At 41.5% G+C, this 22,212-nt stretch overlaps 7 protein-coding genes across 7 annotated transcripts; 4 read left to right on the plus strand and 3 right to left on the minus strand.

Annotated features, from left to right (window-relative positions):
- Positions 1 to 511: 511 nt before the first annotated feature.
- On the minus strand, positions 512 to 1,703 carry LOC6562905 (60S ribosomal protein L13). Its single transcript, XM_001988221.3, has 4 exons — positions 1,674 to 1,703; positions 1,130 to 1,390; positions 765 to 1,070; positions 512 to 696 (listed from the first exon to the last, which is right to left on the minus strand). Exons 2-4 carry the CDS (start codon positions 1,370 to 1,372, stop codon positions 592 to 594), a joined length of 654 nt encoding a protein of 217 aa, XP_001988257.1. The 5' UTR covers positions 1,373 to 1,390; positions 1,674 to 1,703; the 3' UTR covers positions 512 to 591.
- A 114-nt stretch (positions 1,704 to 1,817) lies between these two features.
- LOC6562822 lies at positions 1,818 to 4,861 on the plus strand. Its single transcript, XM_001988220.3, has 4 exons — positions 1,818 to 3,351; positions 3,537 to 3,823; positions 3,889 to 4,339; positions 4,424 to 4,861. The coding sequence occupies exons 1-4, from the start codon at positions 2,187 to 2,189 to the stop codon at positions 4,771 to 4,773; spliced, it is 2,253 nt and encodes a 750-aa protein (XP_001988256.1). The 5' UTR covers positions 1,818 to 2,186; the 3' UTR covers positions 4,774 to 4,861.
- A 105-nt stretch (positions 4,862 to 4,966) lies between these two features.
- Positions 4,967 to 9,660, plus strand: LOC6562821 (transmembrane protein 184C). Its single transcript, XM_001988219.3, has 6 exons — positions 4,967 to 5,792; positions 5,943 to 6,220; positions 6,465 to 6,671; positions 6,740 to 6,833; positions 6,898 to 7,231; positions 7,355 to 9,660. The coding sequence occupies exons 1-6, from the start codon at positions 5,484 to 5,486 to the stop codon at positions 7,624 to 7,626; spliced, it is 1,494 nt and encodes a 497-aa protein (XP_001988255.2). The 5' UTR covers positions 4,967 to 5,483; the 3' UTR covers positions 7,627 to 9,660.
- LOC6561383 lies at positions 8,069 to 12,503 on the minus strand. The gene is made up of 4 exons (XM_001988217.3): positions 11,925 to 12,503; positions 10,919 to 11,847; positions 10,432 to 10,603; positions 8,069 to 10,057 (listed from the first exon to the last, which is right to left on the minus strand). Exons 1-4 carry the CDS (start codon positions 12,279 to 12,281, stop codon positions 9,887 to 9,889), a joined length of 1,629 nt encoding a protein of 542 aa, XP_001988253.1. The 5' UTR covers positions 12,282 to 12,503; the 3' UTR covers positions 8,069 to 9,886.
- A 263-nt stretch (positions 12,504 to 12,766) lies between these two features.
- Positions 12,767 to 13,845, plus strand: LOC6562605 (DNA-binding protein RFXANK). The gene is made up of 2 exons (XM_001988216.3): positions 12,767 to 12,889; positions 12,960 to 13,845. The coding sequence occupies exon 2, from the start codon at positions 13,007 to 13,009 to the stop codon at positions 13,754 to 13,756; it is 750 nt and encodes a 249-aa protein (XP_001988252.1). The 5' UTR covers positions 12,767 to 12,889; positions 12,960 to 13,006; the 3' UTR covers positions 13,757 to 13,845.
- Positions 13,830 to 15,740, minus strand: LOC6562604 (zinc finger CCCH-type with G patch domain-containing protein). The gene is made up of 3 exons (XM_001988215.3): positions 15,621 to 15,740; positions 14,639 to 15,559; positions 13,830 to 14,576 (listed from the first exon to the last, which is right to left on the minus strand). Exons 1-3 carry the CDS (start codon positions 15,639 to 15,641, stop codon positions 13,992 to 13,994), a joined length of 1,527 nt encoding a protein of 508 aa, XP_001988251.1. The 5' UTR covers positions 15,642 to 15,740; the 3' UTR covers positions 13,830 to 13,991.
- A 238-nt stretch (positions 15,741 to 15,978) lies between these two features.
- On the plus strand, positions 15,979 to 17,724 carry LOC6561519 (methyltransferase-like protein 17, mitochondrial). The gene is made up of 3 exons (XM_001988214.2): positions 15,979 to 17,064; positions 17,123 to 17,412; positions 17,477 to 17,724. Exons 1-3 carry the CDS (start codon positions 16,042 to 16,044, stop codon positions 17,598 to 17,600), a joined length of 1,437 nt encoding a protein of 478 aa, XP_001988250.2. The 5' UTR covers positions 15,979 to 16,041; the 3' UTR covers positions 17,601 to 17,724.
- The last annotated feature ends 4,488 nt before the right edge of the window (positions 17,725 to 22,212 follow it).

Genomic DNA, 22,212 nt, shown 5'->3' on the forward strand with positions numbered 1-22,212 from the left:
CGATTAGCTAAATAATTGGATTGTTGCACAGTATGTTTTATATTAAATAAATATTTTTTTAATTTAAATAAAACGATTTGAGGTGAATGTCTAATGTTATCCTATTATGTATATAGCTATTAAAAACACCCTCGTTTCTATAAATTGATATTTCTTGTTATTTTGAAGTTACCTTAAGCATCATCTGTTTGTAACACAATATAATAAAGCGGTCATCGCATAAGAAATTCTGGCAATCTGAATGTTTGTGTGTGTGCGCAGAGGTAGGCAATCAACAGCTGCACAAGTAAATCTGTTTGGTGTTCCGAGCAGAGCTCATTGTTCGCTTGTTGCAAGAATGGTTTATTATTGCCCACCTAAACTAGATTTCCGACGATGTCTGCGCATTGTGCTGAGCACGTTCCAATTGACATTGCTGAGCAGCTGTTAGTGATTAAGTAGAGTATAGAAAAACCGCGTAGTTTACAAATTCGTATTATTGGTTATATAATAGAAAACAACTGCAAAACTATTCATGTTTATGAAAAAACTAAAATTTTATTCTGATTGTTGTTAATTGTAGACAGAATTATCAGGTCTAGGAGTTGCCGTTTACTTCTTGGCCTTCTTAGTATCGGCCTTGGCGCCCTCCTCGCTCTCAGCTGCCTCCTTGGCGCGCTTAGCGCGAATGCCTACCAAACGAGCATCAGTACGTGCCTGCAAATCAAATGAAATGATTATTCATTGACCAATCAAGAAAAGCATCGTTAATAGAGTGAACGCACCTTGCGCAGAGTAGCGAACGCCATGAACTTCTTCTCGTCCTGTGTGACATCACGGAACTCAATAGCCGGCTGCTCCTTCTTCAGAGGCATAACGCGTCCCGTAAGCTGTGTGGCCAGCTTGCATTCCTCAACAGTAGATTCGCCCTTGCGGATCTTCTTTTCATTGATGGGGAACAGAATCAGTTTGCTTCTGTATTCCTTAAGGCGCTGAATGTTGCGCTGACGTGATTCCAGTGACTTGTTCTTGCGACGACGATCGATAGCGATGCCAATGGTCTTGGCAAAAGCACTGCTCAAACCAGCACCCTAAGAATTAAGAATGTTTATCATTTGTATAATGTCAACAAACACATGAAGAGACGCACCTTCAGTTCCTCGAGAGTGAAACCGCGACCGGTACGCAACTTGGTGTGGTAGCGGATGGTGGGGCAACGCACAACTGGACGCAGGGGACCTCTGGCGGGACGAGGGAAGACAGCCTTGGCTTTCTTGACGCGATTCTCGTGTCTGCGGACCTTGCGCGCCGGCTGGTTGAACCAAGTACGCACATGTCGCTGCCACCACTTGTGGTAATGCTGGTTTGGAATCATATTATTTCCCTTACCCATCTTGGCGGTTTAGATTAGCTGCAATGGAGATAAAGAAAACAAACACACACACACATACACATTATAAACATATGCATGAAAGTTGATAAATTACATTTTAACCAATAGCGGCCAATGTACACCACGTGGCTGGCGCATATTTGCATGTTTTACGCTTAAGTAAATCATGTTTTCACTCATGTTTTCATCCAAACTGATAGTTCGACAAATGCCACACATTTTGGACCATCTTTTGGAATATTTTGTTGCTCACTGTTTATCTAAATTTATTATTTTTGATGCGTTGTAAAAATTCACACACCTTTTGCTACCCAAGAACGAATCAAAAAGGAAATCGCAGCCAACTTCACGCCATGGGCATATAGCAATATAAAAATTCCCTCCAGAAATTTCCCATGCTGTCGCTTAAATTTCCCCAGCTATCGATTGGTGATGCAATCAGTGTTAACAGAAATTTTATACAGCTTACAATTAAGAGCTGCACGACGCCAACTAAACGTCAAACGCCATCCGATAATTATTTGTCCAATCGTAAAAAATAAATAAATGATTACAACGTCTGCGCATTTGTAATACGAAATACGAAATATGTGCATTTGCCTTATCGATTGACTACTCTGTCGCGTGGCAACTCTGAACTGTACTTTCTGATACAGATAAAAAACTATTGACTATTGAACTGACTATCTATAATCGAGAAATTGCGCGCTTATTTATTTGCTGGCATCGGTAATCAGATATCAATAAGCAGCCAAAAAAAAAAAATAGATAATAATAATAATAATAAAACATACAAGAGTGAAGAAATCGCAAAATGAGTGCCGGCGTCGCAAGTTCCCCAATGGTCGTCGAAGCCAAATACGAAGATGTCTCGCAGCTAAATTTTTCCAAGCTGTATTCGCCGAAAATGAAAAGCGTCTATTGGCGTTACTTTGGCTTTCCATCGAACGACAATGACGAGGTAATTACCAAGCAAAGTGTTGTCTGCATTAAATGCCACAAAGTGTTGACCAATCACGGCAACACGACCAATTTGCGTGCGCATCTCCAACATCGCCACAAAGAGCTGTTCAAGGCCCTCTGCCAGGAGAACGATATACAAGTGCCGCCGCGCAAAACGCCTCGCAACCTCAACCATCCGCCGTTGTCCAAGCGCAACGTCTCCTCGCGTCGGGTCAAATTGGAGTTTATCAACAATCGCAGCCATCACGAGAACGACAATGACAACGATGAGGATGATGAGATTGATGAGGCTGCTGTTGCGGCTGCTGCGATGCAGGCCGAAGATGATCCCGCATCACAGGCGATGCTGTACGAATCGATGGTGCCACTCACCTATGACGATGCCGATAATCTGGTCGAGGAGGAGGATCGCTCCATTAACATCGAGCCACGCGAACTCAAGTATGGCCGTAAGCGCAAAATGACAGCTCCATCGGCGGGCACCATGCACTATACGCGTGCCAACATCAAGCATGAGGACGGATCGGGTAGCGTGCAAGGAGTGCGCAGCTACATAGCCAACCTACCCGAGGCATTGGCGGATATTGTTGTGCGTGACTTGCGTAATGTGGAAACGCTGTATGATCAGGGCATCAGCGAGTTTATACGTCTCGCCATGGGAAATCTGGCATCGCTGCCCATGCCCCAGAAGATTGAGGGGCTGATCACCGAGCAGCATGCATCCAAATTCTTCGAAATGTGCGATTTCACGCGCGACTTCACTGGCGAGAAGCCCTACTCCTTGGCCTTCGAGCTGTGGAACAATGTGGAGCAGCGTCGCTTCCTCAGCATCTATCACAATTATTTGAGCGATGAGACGCAGTGCGTGCGCAGCGTGATGTATGCCACCATCGAGTATACAGATTACGTCTCATTCGATGAACTGCTCACCGAATTCTATTTGCCCAATTGCACCATGGCAATTGTTAATTACGACGACGAGGAAGATCTGCTGCAGTCCTTCCTGAAGGAGAAGAGTAAGTTCAACTAATTTACTACTACTACAGTTATAACTATAAATGTAATTAAATATTACCTTGATTAGAGATATATATTTACTTACACATGTTCACTTTGATAATTATATTATTAAGTTGTTTATTTTATTTCCATTCTTCCATGTATCTTATCACTATCACCAAACAATTGAATAATCCTACAGATATACCCATTGTACTCTGCTATGTGTCGGTAATTGACAAGTGTCTGCGACACGTTTTCGAACTGGAGGAGGTGGCTACAGCCCTAGAGCAGGTCAAGGATATTATACAGCGTCACTCGGCTGAGATAAGCTCCAAGGTGTCTGAGCTGCCGGCATATAATGAGCATTTCCCATGGACTTTGTATGAGCTGCTTAAGTTCTTTGCTGAATCCATTTCGTGGTCCGAGGACATGGATCAACTGGTGATCACGGCCAAAACTGTGACCGAAGCGCTCAGTGCTCTGGTGGTAAGTTAATTGGCAAAAACGAATTAACTAAATTATATATAAACTGATTGCACTTGCACAATTAGATTGCGCTGGATACTTTGCGTGGCGAGGATATGCCACTGTGCAGCATGTTATCGCCGATCACTTCGAAGATATTGATCAAGAAATTGGGCATTGCCGAGCAGGATGAGCCGCTCATGATGAATATCAAGCGCACCATTGCTGGCGTTTTGCAATCCCAGATTATTGCCAATGATACGCTGACCAGCGCTGCGCTGTTAGATCCCCGATTCCATCGGCTGACCACCATTGACAACCTGGACAGCTGTGTCCGTATGCTGACACAGAAATACAACAAGACGTTCGGCGGCGTCCTGGGCACGGACAGTCAGAGTGGGGATTCAACAGAGGTGGCAGCCACTGCCTCGGTGTCGAGCACACCCACAGTGACCATTAAAACAGAACCAAATGTCAAACAGGGCAGCGGCTCGGCCGCAGCAGGAGCGGCGATATCTCAAAACGCTAAGAAGTCAAGTGAGTTCACCTCTAGGAATAGATGCAGATGCAGTTGCAGTTGCTGTTTAGTAGTTGTATTAATTTGTAACTGAATTTTTCTAGAACTGGAACTGCTGTTTGATGTTGCAGAAATACCAAGTCCACCAAAGCGGGATGCCGATAGCACTGTGGAAACAGATCTCAAGCGTTATCGCAACGAGGTGATTGTGCAGCTGGACGAATCACCAATAGAATGGTGGAACAAAATGGGTCACATCTATGGCACACTGCGCGACTTGTCAACGCTATATCAGGGTGTACCTGGTGTCGTCAATCTAAATTTCAAGAAAACGTTGCGTGAACAGATTTATGATTATAATAAGCGTTTTATGCTCACTGGCACCCAAAGCCAGATCGATGCGGTATTGTTTTTACATCGCAACAGCAGCTTAAAGGACACCATATATGTTTAATAGCTTTTAATGATTTTTTATCTAAATGGGATATGCATTATGTAATTCGATAACCTGTAATTAAAATAAACACAATAATAATCCACAATATTCATATTCTTATTTAAATGTTAACATATGGGAAATTATTACAGAGCTGTTATGGGAGCAGGAAATAAGCGTAGAAGGTTGCAAATACAACCATGCGCTTATTAGTGTTGCACAATTGAGCAAGTGACTTAGCGACTGGCAGCACTGGATAGTTTTCGGCATTGCCACACAGTTACAATTTTCCCCTTATCTGCGGATTGTCGCTACACACCAGGAACTCGAAAATTAACAAATATTAATTTGCATTCTTCAGCTTGGCCTAAATTGTTGTTGTTGTGTGTGCGTGTTTGTTTCTCAAACAAACCAAGCCAAAATGTATGCAAAACATTTGCAAACCGTGCGTGGGTGCAAAAGCCGTACCATGTAAAAGCCCGAAGAGAAATACAAACGTATCAGGAAAAGAAACGCAACAGCCAACAATAACGGGGCGGCGGCAACAACAACAACAACAATAATAATAATAATCAATACAAAAACAACAACAATAGCAACAACGACGACGACGTCGTCGTTTCGGTTGCTGCTGCTGTTTTGCTTTGCGGCTTTGTCTTTGTGACGAAAGCAGAACTCGCAAATATTTCCACATAAAACTATAACATAAGCCCAACTTATAGAAATACATGTGTAGGATGTGCCGCATGGATATACGACGCTTCTGCGAAGATTGGCGGATCTGGATTCGTCCACTGCTGATTGTCACCTATGTGATATTCGCCATTATTGTTGTGCCCCTGCTGATTGTCAACTCGGTGAAAGATGGCTTCAAGCAGAACGATCAACTCATTCTGATTGGGGGCCTCTTTGTGCTCTCCGCCGTGCCCATTTCCATTTGGCATATCATCCAGCATGTTATCCATTTCACAAGGCCCATCCTGCAGAAGCACATAATACGCATTTTGTGGATGGTGCCCATCTACGCGTTAAATGCGGTAAGTGGGTCAATATAAGCGGCTGTGGTTGTGTGTGGTTTGCGAAACCATTCAAACTAAATCGATTGAAATTCAATATCAATCTTTATTTTTATTTGGAATTATTTGAAATAATGATGTAAATTATTTACAATTTCAATTTAATTACAGTGGATAGGTTTGCTCTTCCCCAAGCATTCCATTTACGTGGATTCGCTACGAGAGTGCTACGAGGCATATGTGATCTATAATTTCATGGTTTACCTGCTAAACTATTTGAATATAAGCATGGATCTGGAGGCAACGATGACGTACAAGCCGCAGGTGCATCACTTCTTTCCGCTCTGCTGCATGCGTCCCTGGGTCATGGGCAGGGAGTTCATTCACAATTGCAAGCACGGCATATTGCAATACACGGTGGTGCGACCCATTACCGCATTTATCTCAGTGTGAGTACCACGTCATGCTGTTGGCAATGTCGCTTAATCCATTTACATTAGGTTGTGTGTTTAGTTAATTTTAGACAAGGCATCTTAGTGTCTAACTCAAGCTATTTTTCGGATTAATTCCTTGTCTCTGACTCGCTTATTGTGTGACCTTTGTTATTATCAGTAGTTTTAAGTGAACTTAGATCCATTAAAATCAAATGGAATTGTTATCTGTAAAATAATTTGTATGCATTCATCGACACAGCATTTGCGAGCTGTGCGGCGTTTATGGCGAGGGCGAGTTTGCGGGAAATGTGGCCTTCCCCTACATTGTGGTCATTAACAACATCTCACAGTTTGTGGCCATGTACTGCCTGGTGCTATTCTATCGTGCCAACAAGGAGGACTTGAAGCCCATGAAGCCAATACCAAAATTCCTGTGCATCAAAGCCGTTGTGTTCTTTTCGTTTTTGTAAGTGTTAATTGCTTGCTAAATAATTGAATAATTTGATTACTTATTACTTATTATTTATTTCATAGCCAAGGAGTGTTGTTAAACGTTTTGGTGTACTATAAAATCATTGAGCATATTTTCGGCGATGTGGGCGATGACAATCTGGCATCCGTTCTGCAAGTGAGTTGAATTGAATTTTATATATTTGATCTGTTCAATTTAATCACATTTTGTTTACTTTTAGAACTTTCTCATATGCATTGAGATGTTTATTGCGGCTATTGCCCACATTTACAGCTTCCCGCATCATCCATTCCACATTAATTCACCGCAGTACTGGAATAATCCGAATCACAGCTGGTGCCGTGCCTTTCTCTCCATGATGGACATATCCGACATGCAGGAGGATGTGACGGAACATTTGGGCGTGGTCAGCAGCTCGATCAGTCGTCGTTTTCAGGGTCGCAATACATATCAGCCGCTGGTACGTGGTCCTCGACGCTCGAGCAGCGAATCCGAGTACTTAATTGGCAAACGGCCGGAACAAGCGACGCCTGGGGGCAGCGGCACACAAGCAGGTAACAGCAATGCCACATATGGTGCCACAACCACGAACCGTTTAATTGTGCCCGTTAACGCAACTGGGCAACTAGCTACATTAACTGAACACCAAACTCATTCCACATCTCGATTTCCCATAGCAGGCGCCGCTGAGGCTGGTGATAATAGCAATAGCAACAATTACCAACAACAACAACTGCACTTACCGGGCACTAATTTGAAACAGTCAACGCGTCAACGCGATACGAATCAGCATCTCCGCGAACGGGATCAGCAGCATTTTCTTGGCGGCGTTGGCCCGCCACAAGCGACCGGCAGCAGTTTTCTGCAGGCACGTGCTGCTGCATCCGCTGCAGCACCGATACCCGAGTCCAACGATGACTATGCGCTACTGTTGGGCGCGGGCAGATGACATCGCTATCAGCAGCAGCACATCGATGTGCTCGAGGATGGAGACGATGTAGAAGTTAGCCAAAATTTAAATGCCTCATCGCTGAGCGCATCGTTGTCCGTTTCATTTGGCATGTCGAGTAGTTTAAAATTTAGCGCCACGTGCAGCAATCAGACTGCATCCGAGTGGTCAAACTCAACGGGCGGTGATGATGACAATGACAATGACGAAGACGATGACGACGACGCGGACGATGACGAGGACGAAGACGATGACGATGAAGATAATGATGATGATGTAGGGAATGCAGAGAATGTTGAACAGATGCCCATTGTGGTTGTCGCTTCGACAACGCGACGTCGTCGCGACAGAGAATACATCACCTAGACCTAGACCCATTGATTATTGACGCAACGATATTTATGTTTTTCTATATACCCCTTCATTTTTTTCTTTGTTCTCAATTACCAAATTATTTCATTTGATTGGCAAACAATAATTCCTTTTAACACGAATACTCACAATGCAGCAAACTGTTCTGCCAGCCCAATCTAATTGGGTACATTTGAATTACGTGGCCTTAGTTTTGGAGTGAAAATATCAAGATTCATGAAATTCTAGCGAATCTTCAATTTACATATGCATTTATATGCAAATAGGAGCAGCGGTTAATTTTTTTTCGCACATTTGTAGATTAGGCTCCAAATGTTTTATACTTTCAACTTGAAATTCAAATAGGCAATAATAAAATCTAGGAAAACCATATGCAGAATAGTTATACACATTTGCTTTGTGACTGTCAGTAGATTGTACATTCTTTAGGCTAGTTATGAACAGTTCTCCATACTCGTAATCGAACACGCATGTTGCATAGTAGATAAATTTATAAAACAAACCCTTAAAGCAAAAGATTGTGAATGATGTGACTGCCGGTCAGAAAAGGGCGTAACTTATATTGAAAACATATATTGTATATTACCTAATGTTATTCTCAATAATATAATTATGCAAACAATTATTTAAATGATGTATTTTTTCTGTTTTTATTATTTGAAATTGCAATTTAATGTTGATGTTTTATAAAACACATTTTCTTTTAAACATTGCACAACACTTTCTAAATTTTCTTTTTTATATTATATGCACTTTAACGAATGATTGGACGTATGCTTGTTAATAGGAAAAAATAAAAAGCAAGATTTGTTTTTTTATTATTTATATTACGGTATTATTTTTTATACTTTTACCTTTATTCTTCAAAGATATTTGTAGAGAAAACTTATTTATACTCTTTCAAAATGCGATGATTATTTAGTCTATAATTTATATATGCATAATTATGCGCTACTATTCATGACAATATTTTAAAAATCAAGTCTAAACTCTATTGAGATTACTGTCGGTCCTGGGCCAATTTTAATGGCCAAAGTTTTTGAGATTGAGCCATATCCAACAAACTAGATAAACCTGTTGGCAAATAACCAAATTATAGCTTTTGAATCTTTTTCATAGCTGTGATTGGTCAAGCTGAAAATTTTCCATGGTCTATTTATCATTTTTGTTAACGACCCATAAAATTGCGAGACGCTTTTTTTTTATCACACTCATTTGAGCAGATAAAATAGAAATATCATTAGTCATTGTATATGCATTCGTACAAATGTTTTGAAGTGCTTTGCTGATAAGCTACATTAAATTACTTAACCAGTTGCTTTTAGCAAATCAGCGCCCAGCCATAAAAAGATTTAAAGCGTTCATTTGCAACATTTGATTATGTTTATTGTGTTTTATTATTTTCATAATTTTTATGTCTTTTACTTAATACTTGCATTCTCAGATGAAAAAGAATAGAAACAATAATATAAAGAAAAATTAAATTACCTGACACATTAATTGCAAGAGCAGCGAACGACGATTAGTAAAAAAGAAAAACCACAGAACTGGTGGACAAGGACAAAATGTTTTAAGTACAGGCAAAAGCATAATCGAATATAAATTAAAATGGCATTACAAACAATACGTACAAATATCAATCAAATCATTCCAATAAGCCGTTAAAAAAAAACGAAAGAAAAAAACATGAAACAAAATTCGTTAATCGAATATAACATCAAAATACAAACAAATTCAGTCCAGTGTTAATTCGTATCGTGATGCGCGTGAACGAATGACTTCTAAGTATGAACATTCTCTCTTTAAGGTATTTTCATCGCGTTCTCAAATGAAAGGCACACGCTAATTGCTTTCGAATCGAAACACGCAATTTAAACAACAGCAATTATTAGTTGTTATAGTTCTGCCTGCCGCCTAACTCGAGAAGATAACGATCCGGATGATCCATCCAATCCGCGGCGGTTAATTTGACTGTGCGTTGACGTTCCGCTTCCTTGATTTGCCATTTCTTAATATCCAATTGCACTTCGCGTGACGATTTATCGCCGCAGCCCCAAACCTGAAAGACAAGTGCATTGTTTTTGTTGTTGTTGGTAATATTCTGTTGCTTTTCCATTGTTGTTTTCGTTTTGGGTATGGAGAAATGTAGACTTGATTTAAATATACACACACTTTCACGCTCTACTGTTAAGTCTGGCCTAAAGGCCATGTTTAAGCTTTTAGCTCGTTGACAGCAGCTTGAAAGTGTTGTTTTTTAAATGCTTAGACTGGAAACAATGCCATATACATATATGCAATATATACATGGGATATGTCTATGAATTTTTATACCACATTAAAGTATATATATACTATGTTGACTAAGGCTTATTGCACATATAAATATAGCAAGAAATATACAATATTAACAACGAAATTGAATGAGTTTTATACCTCAATGGACATGAGGCTCGCAGCGATGCCCTTGCAGTCTACATTCTCGAAATGTTCATCTACCGCTAAAATGGGCTTTCGGGGATCAACGCCCGCTCGCAATCCTTTTGGATAGCCACGTATGCTCGTATTAAGGTACAAAATGTTGGGCTTCTTCTCCAGTATCACAAATCTGCAAATGTATAAAACAGATTATTGGTCAAGGCGAACAGAATTCATAGAACTTGATTATTTTTTAACTTTCACTTTCAACCAATTTCAAACAACGATCTTGGATTGTACAATAGCTCATTATAACCTGCAACATATTAAAAGACAAATGAGGCTTTTGGAAGTTAAAGTCGTCTATAAATTAAGTTATAATTTGTTGTCTGTTGAGTATAGAAATTTTAGAAAACGTATGCAATTTGGCTGTAGCAGTTATTAAATTTAAATATTCAAACTGAAGATTTTACCACATATTCATGTGGATCACTATTGCACTTACTTGGGCAAAAGCTGAATGACACAGCTGCCCTCGGCGCCGACAAATAAATGTGTCTCCTTCCATTCGCTGGGCGCTGCAATGCAATAGGTCTGCTCGTCCTTGGTGTGCAGCAGCACCAGTGTGGGACCGCGGTAGCCAAGAACATGATGCAAAAACCGATTAGCACCCACGCCATGCTCGTTAGAATCGTACAGAAGTGTCCAGTGTGATGGCATCATCGATAGTTTCTCCCTGAATATCTGCACGGCTGTCGAGGCGCTGCTGTTGTTGCTGCTGCTATTTGGCGGCGCAATCGTCTGCGGCTTCGAATACAGAGGCGGCAGGGCGCCAGCCAGAAGCCAGGCCTGTGAGAGTGGCATCAGCGATTCAATGTGACTTGGGAGCGCACTGTGATCCGCTGCATCGCTACTGGATGCGAATGGATTGCGCTGCTCCAGCACAGGCGTTTGCAGCTCAATGCCGCAGGATTGTGACTGCTGTTCCAGGCCGCGATATGCTGTGGACAACGTGTGCACACAGTACTTGTGCACCAGCAGGACAAGACGTATCAGATTCTGTTCGAACCAGCGGCAAACGAAGCCCAAAGTGAGGCTGTCGTGGCTAAAGAATATCGACTTGGTCACCGAGCCAAATGTTCGATTTATAGATGGACAAAGCACTGCGTTCCCCGAGTGTTGCATGGCAATCGTGTAGCAGATGTGCAGTAGGCGTGTGACGCCCGTCTTATCTATAAAATCGGGATTATCGTCTTCGGCAAACATCTTAATGTAGCTCTCCAGCACCTTTCCATCGTCCATGATGCCCAGAAATCGTTCGCATTGCTGGCGAAACGCAACGGTGCCCAAGTGCTTTGTGGTTGCCTTCGAGTTCACGTGCATCAATTTGAACAGACGGTTACCCAAGTCAGCATATTGTGGAAACACTTGAGACTGTGCACAAGTGTGTGAGTGTGAAGAATTGTGCTATAAAAACTGTTATCAGCTTATTAACTCGTTTGCTTGCTCACCACAAAAATGTCCGAGACAATGCCATTAATGCCATATTTAGCACTCGTCTGTTCCTTTAATATTTCAGCCAATCGCTCAACGGGCACCAACTGTGTGAAATATTTCTCAGTCACATCTGCGCCCGACGCCGATCTGGTCATTGTTTGCGTTTGTGACTGCACTTTGAGACTGTTGCTGCTGCCGCTGGCGCTGTTGCTGCTGACGGCAATAGCGTCGTTGCCATTGTTGTTGCTGTTCGACGATTGCGAATGTATGCTGGATTTGTGATGTTGCTGATGGTGCTTATGGTGTTTCCCACCATCCAGCGGAGGTTCGCTGCCTTCGCCATCGGCCTTGGCACTCACATTGTTGCCCATCTCGTTGTTTGTGATTGTGTGTTTGGGTTGTTTGTAGGTCCAAACTTCGACGCAATTTAATTGCACACAAATTTGCTCAGTGTTAAAGGGGCAAAAAAAGGCCCAAAACGCAGGCTTGCACTGAGAAACCAGAACAACAGGTGCAGGGTGGATTTTATTTTTTTTCTTGTTTAACTACGCAACAGTAGATAAACCTGTTATGAAACAGCACGCTTGCACACATCTGCCAAGTCAGTGTTAATGAATCAGTTAAATATATTTACATAATTAAAATTGCTAATAAAAAAAAAAGTTCAAAAAGCCCAATCAAACAACAATCTTTACCAGCAGGGTATTTTTGTTATCGATAACTTACTTCGGACATTTGCGAATATACCAAATTACGCTCATCCCTAATTGTAGGCGTGAACTCAAATAATTTGTGTTTGTATGTTTAGATGTTTCTCGCTTTTATGGCGCCCTTACAAATTTGTTTATTTTAACTGCTGTTTACAACAACTTTTGCTTGACCCAAAAGAAACACTACGAATTTACTAATTTTAACAACTCAATCAGCTGTGAAATCAGCTGCTTAACGCAACTCAGCTGGAAATTACTTCGGCAAGAAAGTAATCAACATTAAAATATTTATTACATGTTTAGCTGCGACAAACTGTTTAAATCATATTAATTAAGCAGGGTACAAACACTTTAAGCTCGACTTGAAAGAAGCAGACGGTAAACAGATGGTTGCGCCCGTAAACAAAGTGCAGAGCAGCGCTAACTCAGAGGATGATGAGCCCCCAAGGCCAGCCAACATGCATGCGCCCACTTCGTCGACATTGCATGGGTCAAGCATATTGCTGGATGCCAATTCCACAAAGCGCAAGAGCGCTTTTCTGCCATATCGACCACAGTCCACTGTTCTCACGAATCTGCAGCGCGGCAACACGGAGGCTACCTTTTGTCCCGTGGAGGTGTCGCTCTCATTTCATGAGCGGGCCGGTCAGGGTGAAATCACGGAGGAGCAAGTTAAGGCTGAACTACTGCGACAGCCGCACATTGATTTCAAGGACTCGCACGGATTCACACCACTTCACTGGGCCGCTTCCTATGGCCAGTTGATACCGGCACAATTGCTTGTGGCGGCAGGCGCTAATGTGAACAGCCTGGCACCGGATATGGTTAGTCCGCTGCTACTAGCTGCCGCCGGGGGACACAACGAAATAGTTCGATTCCTTTTGGAGCGCGGCGCCAGCGCCACACACATGGACATTGTGGGCAATACAGCGCTCATGTATGCAGCTGCTGGCAATCATCCGCATACCTGCAACGAGCTGCTCGCCAGGGATCTGGACTTTAGTGCAACCAATGAGAACGGAGAGACCGCTTACGCGCTGACTGTGGAGCACGGCTCACATCTAGCCCAGGCGCTACTGGAGCAATACATGACTGCCGTACTGACAACGCCCTTGTCAACATTTAGTACTAATTAATTGTAATATTCTAGAGAGATTATCGACTAGTTAAGCGCAAATAAAAGCAAGTTTTAATACGCTCGCAGATAAGTAGATATGAAAAAAAACATATGTATTAATAAGTGTTCCCAAAATGAAAAGATTAATTAATGATTTCGCTAAGCTGTCTGAACAAACAAAACTTTCGACGCTTGGTTCCTAAGGCAACTTTCTAATATTAGATGATTTCTCAACTTAATCACATCTCGAAAGTTTAGAATGCAAACATTTTATTTTTGCTTTTACGGGTCTGTTGTTCCTTGCTGAGGCTGCTCTCCTGCGCCTGCAGCGTGGCCAGCTCCTGTTGATGTGCTCGCAGCTGTCCATTCAACCGCTTTTGCAGTTGTGCATCGGTTGCATTCCGTGCCAGCGATTGCTGCACTTTGGCAATGTCCCGTTGCTTTCGTCGTATGTCATCGGCAATGCGCACAGTTTCCACATTAAGTGTTTTATTTGAGTGCTGCTGCAGATTGCTGGTCTTTGTCGTCTTGGTGGAGTTCTGAGCCTGGCCCAACACACTACCGTTGAGAAAGGCAAAGACATCTGTGCGTTTGGATTCGCGTGCGTAGGCCTTTTCATTCGCTGCCTGCTGGCGGCGCTGGGCGCGCTTCAGCTTGCGTTCCACACTGAAGTAATTCTTGTCGCCGTTGGCTGCCTCACGCAGCTCCATGCAGGCGTCGAGCGAACGGCCCTGTGGAAGTATTTGCGCACTCACAGGTGTCACAATGCCGCGACCATCTGAGCCAAGGCCTGTGCCATGTATATAGCCCATATTGGCCATCAGTTTGGAGCCAATGCCCTGAAATTGAATGCATTTAGATTGACAATGCTGAATAGTTTAATTAGAATTAGAATACATACTCGCGTATACTGCTCCCAGGCACCCAATTTCTCGGTTGGCTTGAACGTAAACAAGCTGAGCTCGACCATGCGAGCCTGGCGCGCTGCCTCCAAATCATCCATATCGGAATCGTTCGCTGCATCACTATCCTCAGTGCTGTGGGATTCGCTGCTGTCGCTAGACAGCTCGTCATCTTCGTCGGCGATGAGCGGAAAGAGCTCCTCAAAGGGAAAATCTCGTTCGCGTTCCTTGTGCTCCTGACCATCCAAACGCACGCGACACTGCTGTTCGACAAAATTAACGCACAGCACACGACCTCGATGCCACAGGCGATCCTGCAATTTAGCCAGCACCGGGCAATTGCGTGCCAACTTATGAAAATCGGGAGCATTATATTCCTTTATAGATGCTCCGGGCACAAGGGCGCCATGAGAGAAGCGACATCGAATTTCATCGAATCGACATTCACCCTCCAGGTAGTAGTTACAGGGCAGCATCTCGCGATGCGTGGGATTTGTGAAGAGCACACGGAGTCGTACATCCAGAATACCATTGCCATCTATAATTAATTCATCGTCCACGCCACAGATGAGCGCATTGTGATAGCTGAGTGCACCCCAGCTATGCTCGTGTGGTGCCGAACACTTTTCACCCAATAAAGCATTATATTTAGCGCGCAATTCTTCCAATTGTTGCTTGTCATCTGTGGTATCCGTCTCTTCCTGTTCCTGCTCCTTCAGGTCATTTAACTCGCTTTGGAAACGTTTTAGCTCGTCATCGAGGTCGCCATTAGTCTGCGCCGTGCTGATGTTATTGGTAGCTTCTGTCTCACTGGATCTGGTCAGCGCCAGAAGCTCCTCCAGGTTTGTTCGTAGTGCGCTTAACTCCTCGCGTTGCTGCTCGTCGGTGGTTACAAGCAGCGCCTGCTCAACTACCAGTAGCTAAAAGTGAGGAGACACTTTTAATACACCGTAACGCAGCGGTACTTAAAAGTCAACTTACCTGTGCTTCGTATTCATCCATATTAATTTGCTATAACATTTTTTGTTTATATTTTCCCCGGGAACACTTTGCCAATCACAACGAACCGGCTACGCATTTAAGGCTAGTACGTTGCCCAAATTCACAAGTGCTATGATAAGAAATCGAGAGAAGATAGAAATGGCACAGCTCGTTGTTTTTTTTTTGACAAGTAATTTAATCTTGTTTTTAATATAGTATTTTAATAGTGTTATAATTTTAATGAAATATTATATATGTCATTTATATCTTTAAAACACTGCATACCAAGCTTGGTTGGAGTAGTGTTGGAAAACTTTAAATTTGTGCTACATAACTTACGAAAGTAGTTCACTGCTTGCAACCGGCGCCACATGCGTTAAGTTTATTTACATTTTCTGCAGCTGAAGTAAGTCCATAAAATATGGCTTCGCTTTTTGTGCGAGACACTGCTGGACACATAATGCTTGCGCCACGACTTTTTCTGACGAGCACACACTTCTTGCAACGATACACCTGTAAAATCAGCGCCGCAGTTGAGCCGGATGTGCTGGCGGATTTGGAACAGGCAAACATAAAGCCGCGCAAACATCCTGGAATCATAAGACCCAACCATGTTGAATTGCCCAAACAGTTGAGCGATACGCTGAAGCGCATTGTAGGCGATCATCCTGTGAGAAAAGTGCTGCGCGACAGTCAAATGCTTAATCATTATATAAAATCGAGGCATCCGCCGCCAACGCCGTTGGAAATTGAAAACAAGAAACGATTGATCGTAGAGGAGGTAAATTCTAAGATGTCGCTGGAACGATTGGCCACACTCAGCGAGGAGGAGGCGGCGCGTTGGAAACGCAAGCGCGAATTGGAGATTAACAAGCGTCTGGGACAACGCACCTACGCCTGGAAGCCCATCGAATACGGTGCCTATGAGGCTATCGTTTATGCCGTTGCCAGAGCTGCCCAGGAGTATGCAGTAATGAGGCGTGTGCTCACAGAGCTCCAGCTGCGCGATGCACACTTTAACCCACGCAGTTACTTTGACTTTGGCTCTGGCATTGGAACTGGAATGTGGGCCGCTAGTGAACTCTGGCGTGAGAGCATCTTTGAGTATTACAATGTGGACAGATCACGGGAAATGAACGAATTGTCGGAGCTGATCTTGCAGCAAGGACAAGAGAATAAGCAAGTTGCCCTACGCAATGTATTCTATAGACAATTTCTGCCCGCCATTGATACCAAATACGATTTAGTTATCATTTCGCATACACTCTTCGAGTTGGCCGACAAACAGCAGCGCCTGGAGATTCTGTTGAATCTGTGGCGCAAATGCGATGGCTATATGGTCATCGTGGAGGAGGGCACACGACGAGGCTCTGAGCTGGTCAACGAGGCCAGACAGTATCTGTTGCGTGCAGAGGATGAGCATCAGGGCCACACTCTAGCGCCAGTAAGTCTGTAATAAGCTTTGATTATTTCAAATTAATTGATGGTTCTATCTTTTGTAGTGTCCGCATGATCTGCGCTGTCCACGGCTCAATGACTTGGCGGATCGTACACCCTGCAATTTTGAAATAAGCTACGCGCCGCTGCGCCTCAGTAGTGATTCGGCTTCAGATCGTCAATCATCAGTGTATAGTTATGCAATTTTGAAGAAGGGGGCAATAGCAGATGCCACACAGCAATGGCCACGCATTGTGCGGCCAACTTTGGTGCGTTCGAAGCATTCGATTTGTCGCCTTTGTACGCAAACGGGCAATTTGCAGGAGGTAATCTTTACAGCATCAAAGCACGGCAAGTAAGTACCCACTTGGTTACCATACGGTATAAGGTTCCTAATTTGTCTATTGCTCTTATTGCAGAGCCGCCTACAGCTGTGCCCGAGTGAGTCGTTGGGGCGACCGCCTGCCTATGGCTCTGGGCACGCCACAAGTGAAGCAAAGCAAATCCAAATCGGAGCCGACGGAACAATCTGAATTGGCGTAGTGCACATTATTGTTATACTATCATTGTGTTTAAGCTACACCCTCTCCCTGATTAGTTGGCTTTAAAAACGAGTAATCAATTTGTTACTTTAATTATATACAAACAAATCGTTGCGCAGCGTTAATTTTGTTAATTATTTGGCTGCATTTAAACGGCATTCTCATTGCTAGTTAATGCTGTTCAAACAACCAGCGCACCCTCTGCTGGATTTTAATGCCGAGAACAAAAAGCTACAAAAAGTGCTACAATGAACGACTGGATTAAATCTTATTGTTGTACACGAGTATATAAGCTTAATGCTTAACCAATGGCCTGCGTTGACAACACGCCCAGTGATAAGTGTATTAGTCGCGGCGGGTTTTGTGGTGTTTCAGACTAAATATTATGTGCTACATGGAAATTTTAATTTAACGTTGTTAAGGGAATATCAAATTGTCTGGTGGGCAACTATATCTGTCCTGCACCCGGTTCTTTGAACAAATTATCATATGTTAATTAATTCAAAAGCTAATTTGCTTTCCTTGTGAGTAGACATATTAATAATTTTTAATTAGCTATATTACGAATTCAAAGATTAATAAAGTGTCATAACGATGTGATAGATAAAATATCATTACATTAACAATCAGAAATATAAAGCCGAATATTAAATAACACGAGGACCAACACTAACTCACTTTTTTTTTACAAAATTTATCTATATGCCAAAGTTAGGAGAGCCTCCAGTGAACCCAGTTTCCCTAATGAGTATTGAGTAAAAAGCCCTTTCAAATTTCAATTAGGAAAACTAGCTGCTTAGTGTTCAAATGTTAATATCCCGTACAAGGAAACAGAGCCAATCCCAGTTAACTATCAGTGACTGTGTGGTATACTACACAGCCAGACTGACATTTGGCTGTGCGTTAATACGAAACGCGCCCTTTTAGTGACCGCAGATCATCCCTGCGCTAGTCCTGCTCCTTGCGTGGCCACTTGGCATAACGCAGCGAGCAGAACAAAGCCAAATGCTAGAGAAAAGGGCAACTTGTGGGGCGCGAAAACTGGCACATCGCTCTTCTTTTTTTTATGGGTGTGTCAGTATATACTGCATACTCATACGAGTATATGTAGCATGCTTTTAAGGATTGGCTTTATAACAAGGTGTGTGCTCTATGGAGCAACGGACTGTAGATACATAAAAGTGGCATATAAATATTGGTAGGAAATGGCTTAACGACTCTCCTCAGTGTTTTTTTTTTCCTTTTTTTTTTTGCAAAGATATTGTAGTTTAATATTTTCTTCAAGGTCTCTATTTGAACTTATTTGCAATAATTGTTAATCAAAACAAGTAAGTAAAAAGTAAGAAATAATACTGTTCGATGCGAAAAAGATATTGCAGATCTTGAATATTGCACATCATGAATATTCCCAAAAGTTAGCAGCAAAATAAACTATATAGTAAATACACACAATATTCAAAATGATCTTTTATGATATCATTCCAAGATTATTTTGAAATATTGCAAAACCAAATAAGAATAAAAGTATTGCATTTCATACGGTTATATTTATTTAAAACAGGACATGATTTTTTTTACTGCATTTACTGAAGAATTTAAAATTGGTATATGATAGGTTGGTCACGTTTCGTGGTGAATCCTTAGCATATTAGTTTATAACATTATTTCGCAAGCCTAGTTAACCGTAAATTTTGAGCGATTAACTTTTTACATTCATTAAATTTCTTTAAAGAAATAAAGGTATTCATATGTTAAGCGCAAATTACTTATTATTTATTTCTCAAATTATTATAATATGTATGTAGCAAAAAGCTATTTATGCATGTTCCATATTAGTTAATCATTGTTGAGAGATGAAGACTTCCATTTATCAAAACATGTGTCATTTCTTAGAGCTGCATCTGGTGTATGAATTTAATTAAGGAATGCATTTGCCAAGTCATTAACCCATTTAGTTAAATACATATTAAAATTGATATGACAGGATATACCTTCAGCCACACATGCATATAGCACTATACTATATATACTACGTCCAATGATAAACGGCTACATTATATGCTAACCAAGGCAGAAAGCCACCCCCGCCCTATGGGAACTGGACGGCAACCAACAAAAAGGTGAATCCCCCCCTGAGCTGTGGGCATCTCCAAATGGTATATGTATATATTATATACCGACTAGGTGGGGTCACCTCATTAAAAAGGCGCGTTCGCTGGTGTCAGCTGTCGCTCTATCTCTATCTGGCTATTTGTACTAGTAAGGTGCGTCCCACAACAGCGACAACAATAACAACAACAACAACAAAAACGGTTAGAAAAAAAAAAACGGTGGCGTTTAGAAAGCATGCGCCGCTGTTGCAACATTTGTGTGACCCACCCAGTCAGTCAGTCAGCCAACCAAGCGGCCAGCCGGCATTGTTGTTCCTTTTGTTCCGAGTCTAATTCTAATGTCGACTCCCCTGACCAAAAAAAGGTATTTCTTTTATTTTTTTTTTGTTGTAGTACATAATATGTAGTCACACGGACGGGGCAGTTAGTTGGTTGATCAAGTGGCATTTTGGGAGGCTACATAGCGGCTGTTGGTGTCGTCTGTGCATCAGTCGAGTCCGGAACGTTGTCAGGAATAGTTGCGGTTGCGATTCCGTTGCCAGTTTAACATGTACATATATTTGGTATAGTCGAATTTGTGTAACTCTCTCTCTCTCACTCTCTGTGGTGTTATCCTTGACCGGCATATTTCATTCGCGCCTGTATCTTGCTGAACCGTTACCATTGTGACATCCAAATCCGGTTGAGCAAAATTTCAGGTGTGTGAGAAATTTGTAGCGGCTTCATCACTTGGTGGATAGAAAAAAGTGTTAAAAATAAAGCCTAGATGGTAATGACAATAGCTGATATAATGGTGAGTCTCCAACACTTTCGATCATATCCGGATAATATTACTATCATTATTATTATTTTGTCAGCAATTCTGTAATGTAATGAGAATCCTTCAACTTTTTTTTATTTAAGTGAAAGTAGCTTAGGATAGTCATATCATAGTATTTCTACGCATGCCTCGCTTCAAAGTTGTCTTTGTTCTCGTCACCAAACTTTTCATATAATAAATATTTTTCAAATAAGCCTTTGCTTCACATGGATTTTCACACTCTGTTCCTGAATGGCATCCTTATGAAGAACACGTCAGACAAGCGATTTATGTTTACTTTGTAAATGACCGCTAATAAATTATAATGTCATCTTAAAAAAAGCGTCATAGTAATGAGCATTACTTTTACCTATAGTAATCAGATTGTGTCTGGTGACTTCAGTGACTTATCAGTGTGTTGCACGAAGCTGCGAAACTGAAAATCATCCAGTTGTATTCTTATAGAAAGTAACTAATCACTAAGTACATTTAGAGGTGTTAAAAATTCGATTTCCAGCTACAAAAATGCGAAAATTCTATCTGATTCAAGATCATACTCAAATATCTATAAGATATTTCTTATGTAAATTCAACCGGATTGGCTTCAAACTAATAATATACATATATACATCTGTATATAAGTGCAAAGTGTATTTTTATTTATATTTTAACAAATACACTTTGGTTTTGACAAAATTTACCCTCCTCTGAGAATAATGCAGGAAAAGGTTGTCTACAGGCCAAATTAATTTTGAGACTGGTGACTAACACATAAAATTCATATTTAACAAATAAAAAAATATAGAAAAAATCTAATATATATACAAAATTGTTTTCGAAACCATCAGCATCCGACGTGAAGCATTTCGAAATGACGCTTGAATTGCTCTACATAACTAACCCAAAGCTATCAGCTCCAAATGAACACTTATTAGAGAACAAAAGCAATGTTTTTCTTTGTATATGTATGTCCATATCACGATGCCACAACACCCACATCTCAACGCTGTGAATGACGTCGATTTCGACTTTGACTGGAAGCTTTCAAAAGATGCCGCAAATATATATTTGGACTTTGGTATATGACCGATCGCATCGGATGTTTGATAAGTGATAAGTAATTGAACACATTGAGTGGTTGTCAATTATTTTACGGCAGTCAAAGTTAGTTTACGCCTTTTAGTACTTGCCTTGTATTTGCCAAGAATAGCCTGGTTATTGTTTCATAAAACTTAATCTAATCATTTCACAAACAATTCGTGTTTTAGTATACAGTTGAGCTTATCAAACACTTATGTAAATTTCACTTTTCACATTGCAAAGAAATGGCATTCGTAAACATTTACTCATCATTCACATTTCGAAGTTGCAGAGCGGGGATCCCATCTCATCTTGAATACTCTTACATTCTTGAAGCTGCTAATCAGCGTTATAGATTCGAGGGCACCGGCAATCAACAGTCGGCGCAGCTTGGGCAAAGAATTTAATTACAATGAAATTGTGTTTTATTTATATTCTTTTTTCTTTTAGAAACTACTACTTAATTGGCTCTTGCTTAGCTCGACACAAAGTTAAATCAAATGCGGTTCAAAGTCCAACAAGTTGCACATATAAGCAAAATTACGATAGTAACTAAATAAATAATCGAGTCATTAACAACTCAAAGCAACGCAATTAATTTGAAATGAGTAACAGTTGCTGTA

This window comes from Drosophila grimshawi, unplaced genomic scaffold (assembly GCF_018153295.1).
Source record: "Drosophila grimshawi isolate 15287-2541.00 unplaced genomic scaffold, ASM1815329v1 contig_1377, whole genome shotgun sequence".
Taxonomy (NCBI): domain Eukaryota; kingdom Metazoa; phylum Arthropoda; class Insecta; order Diptera; family Drosophilidae; genus Drosophila; species Drosophila grimshawi.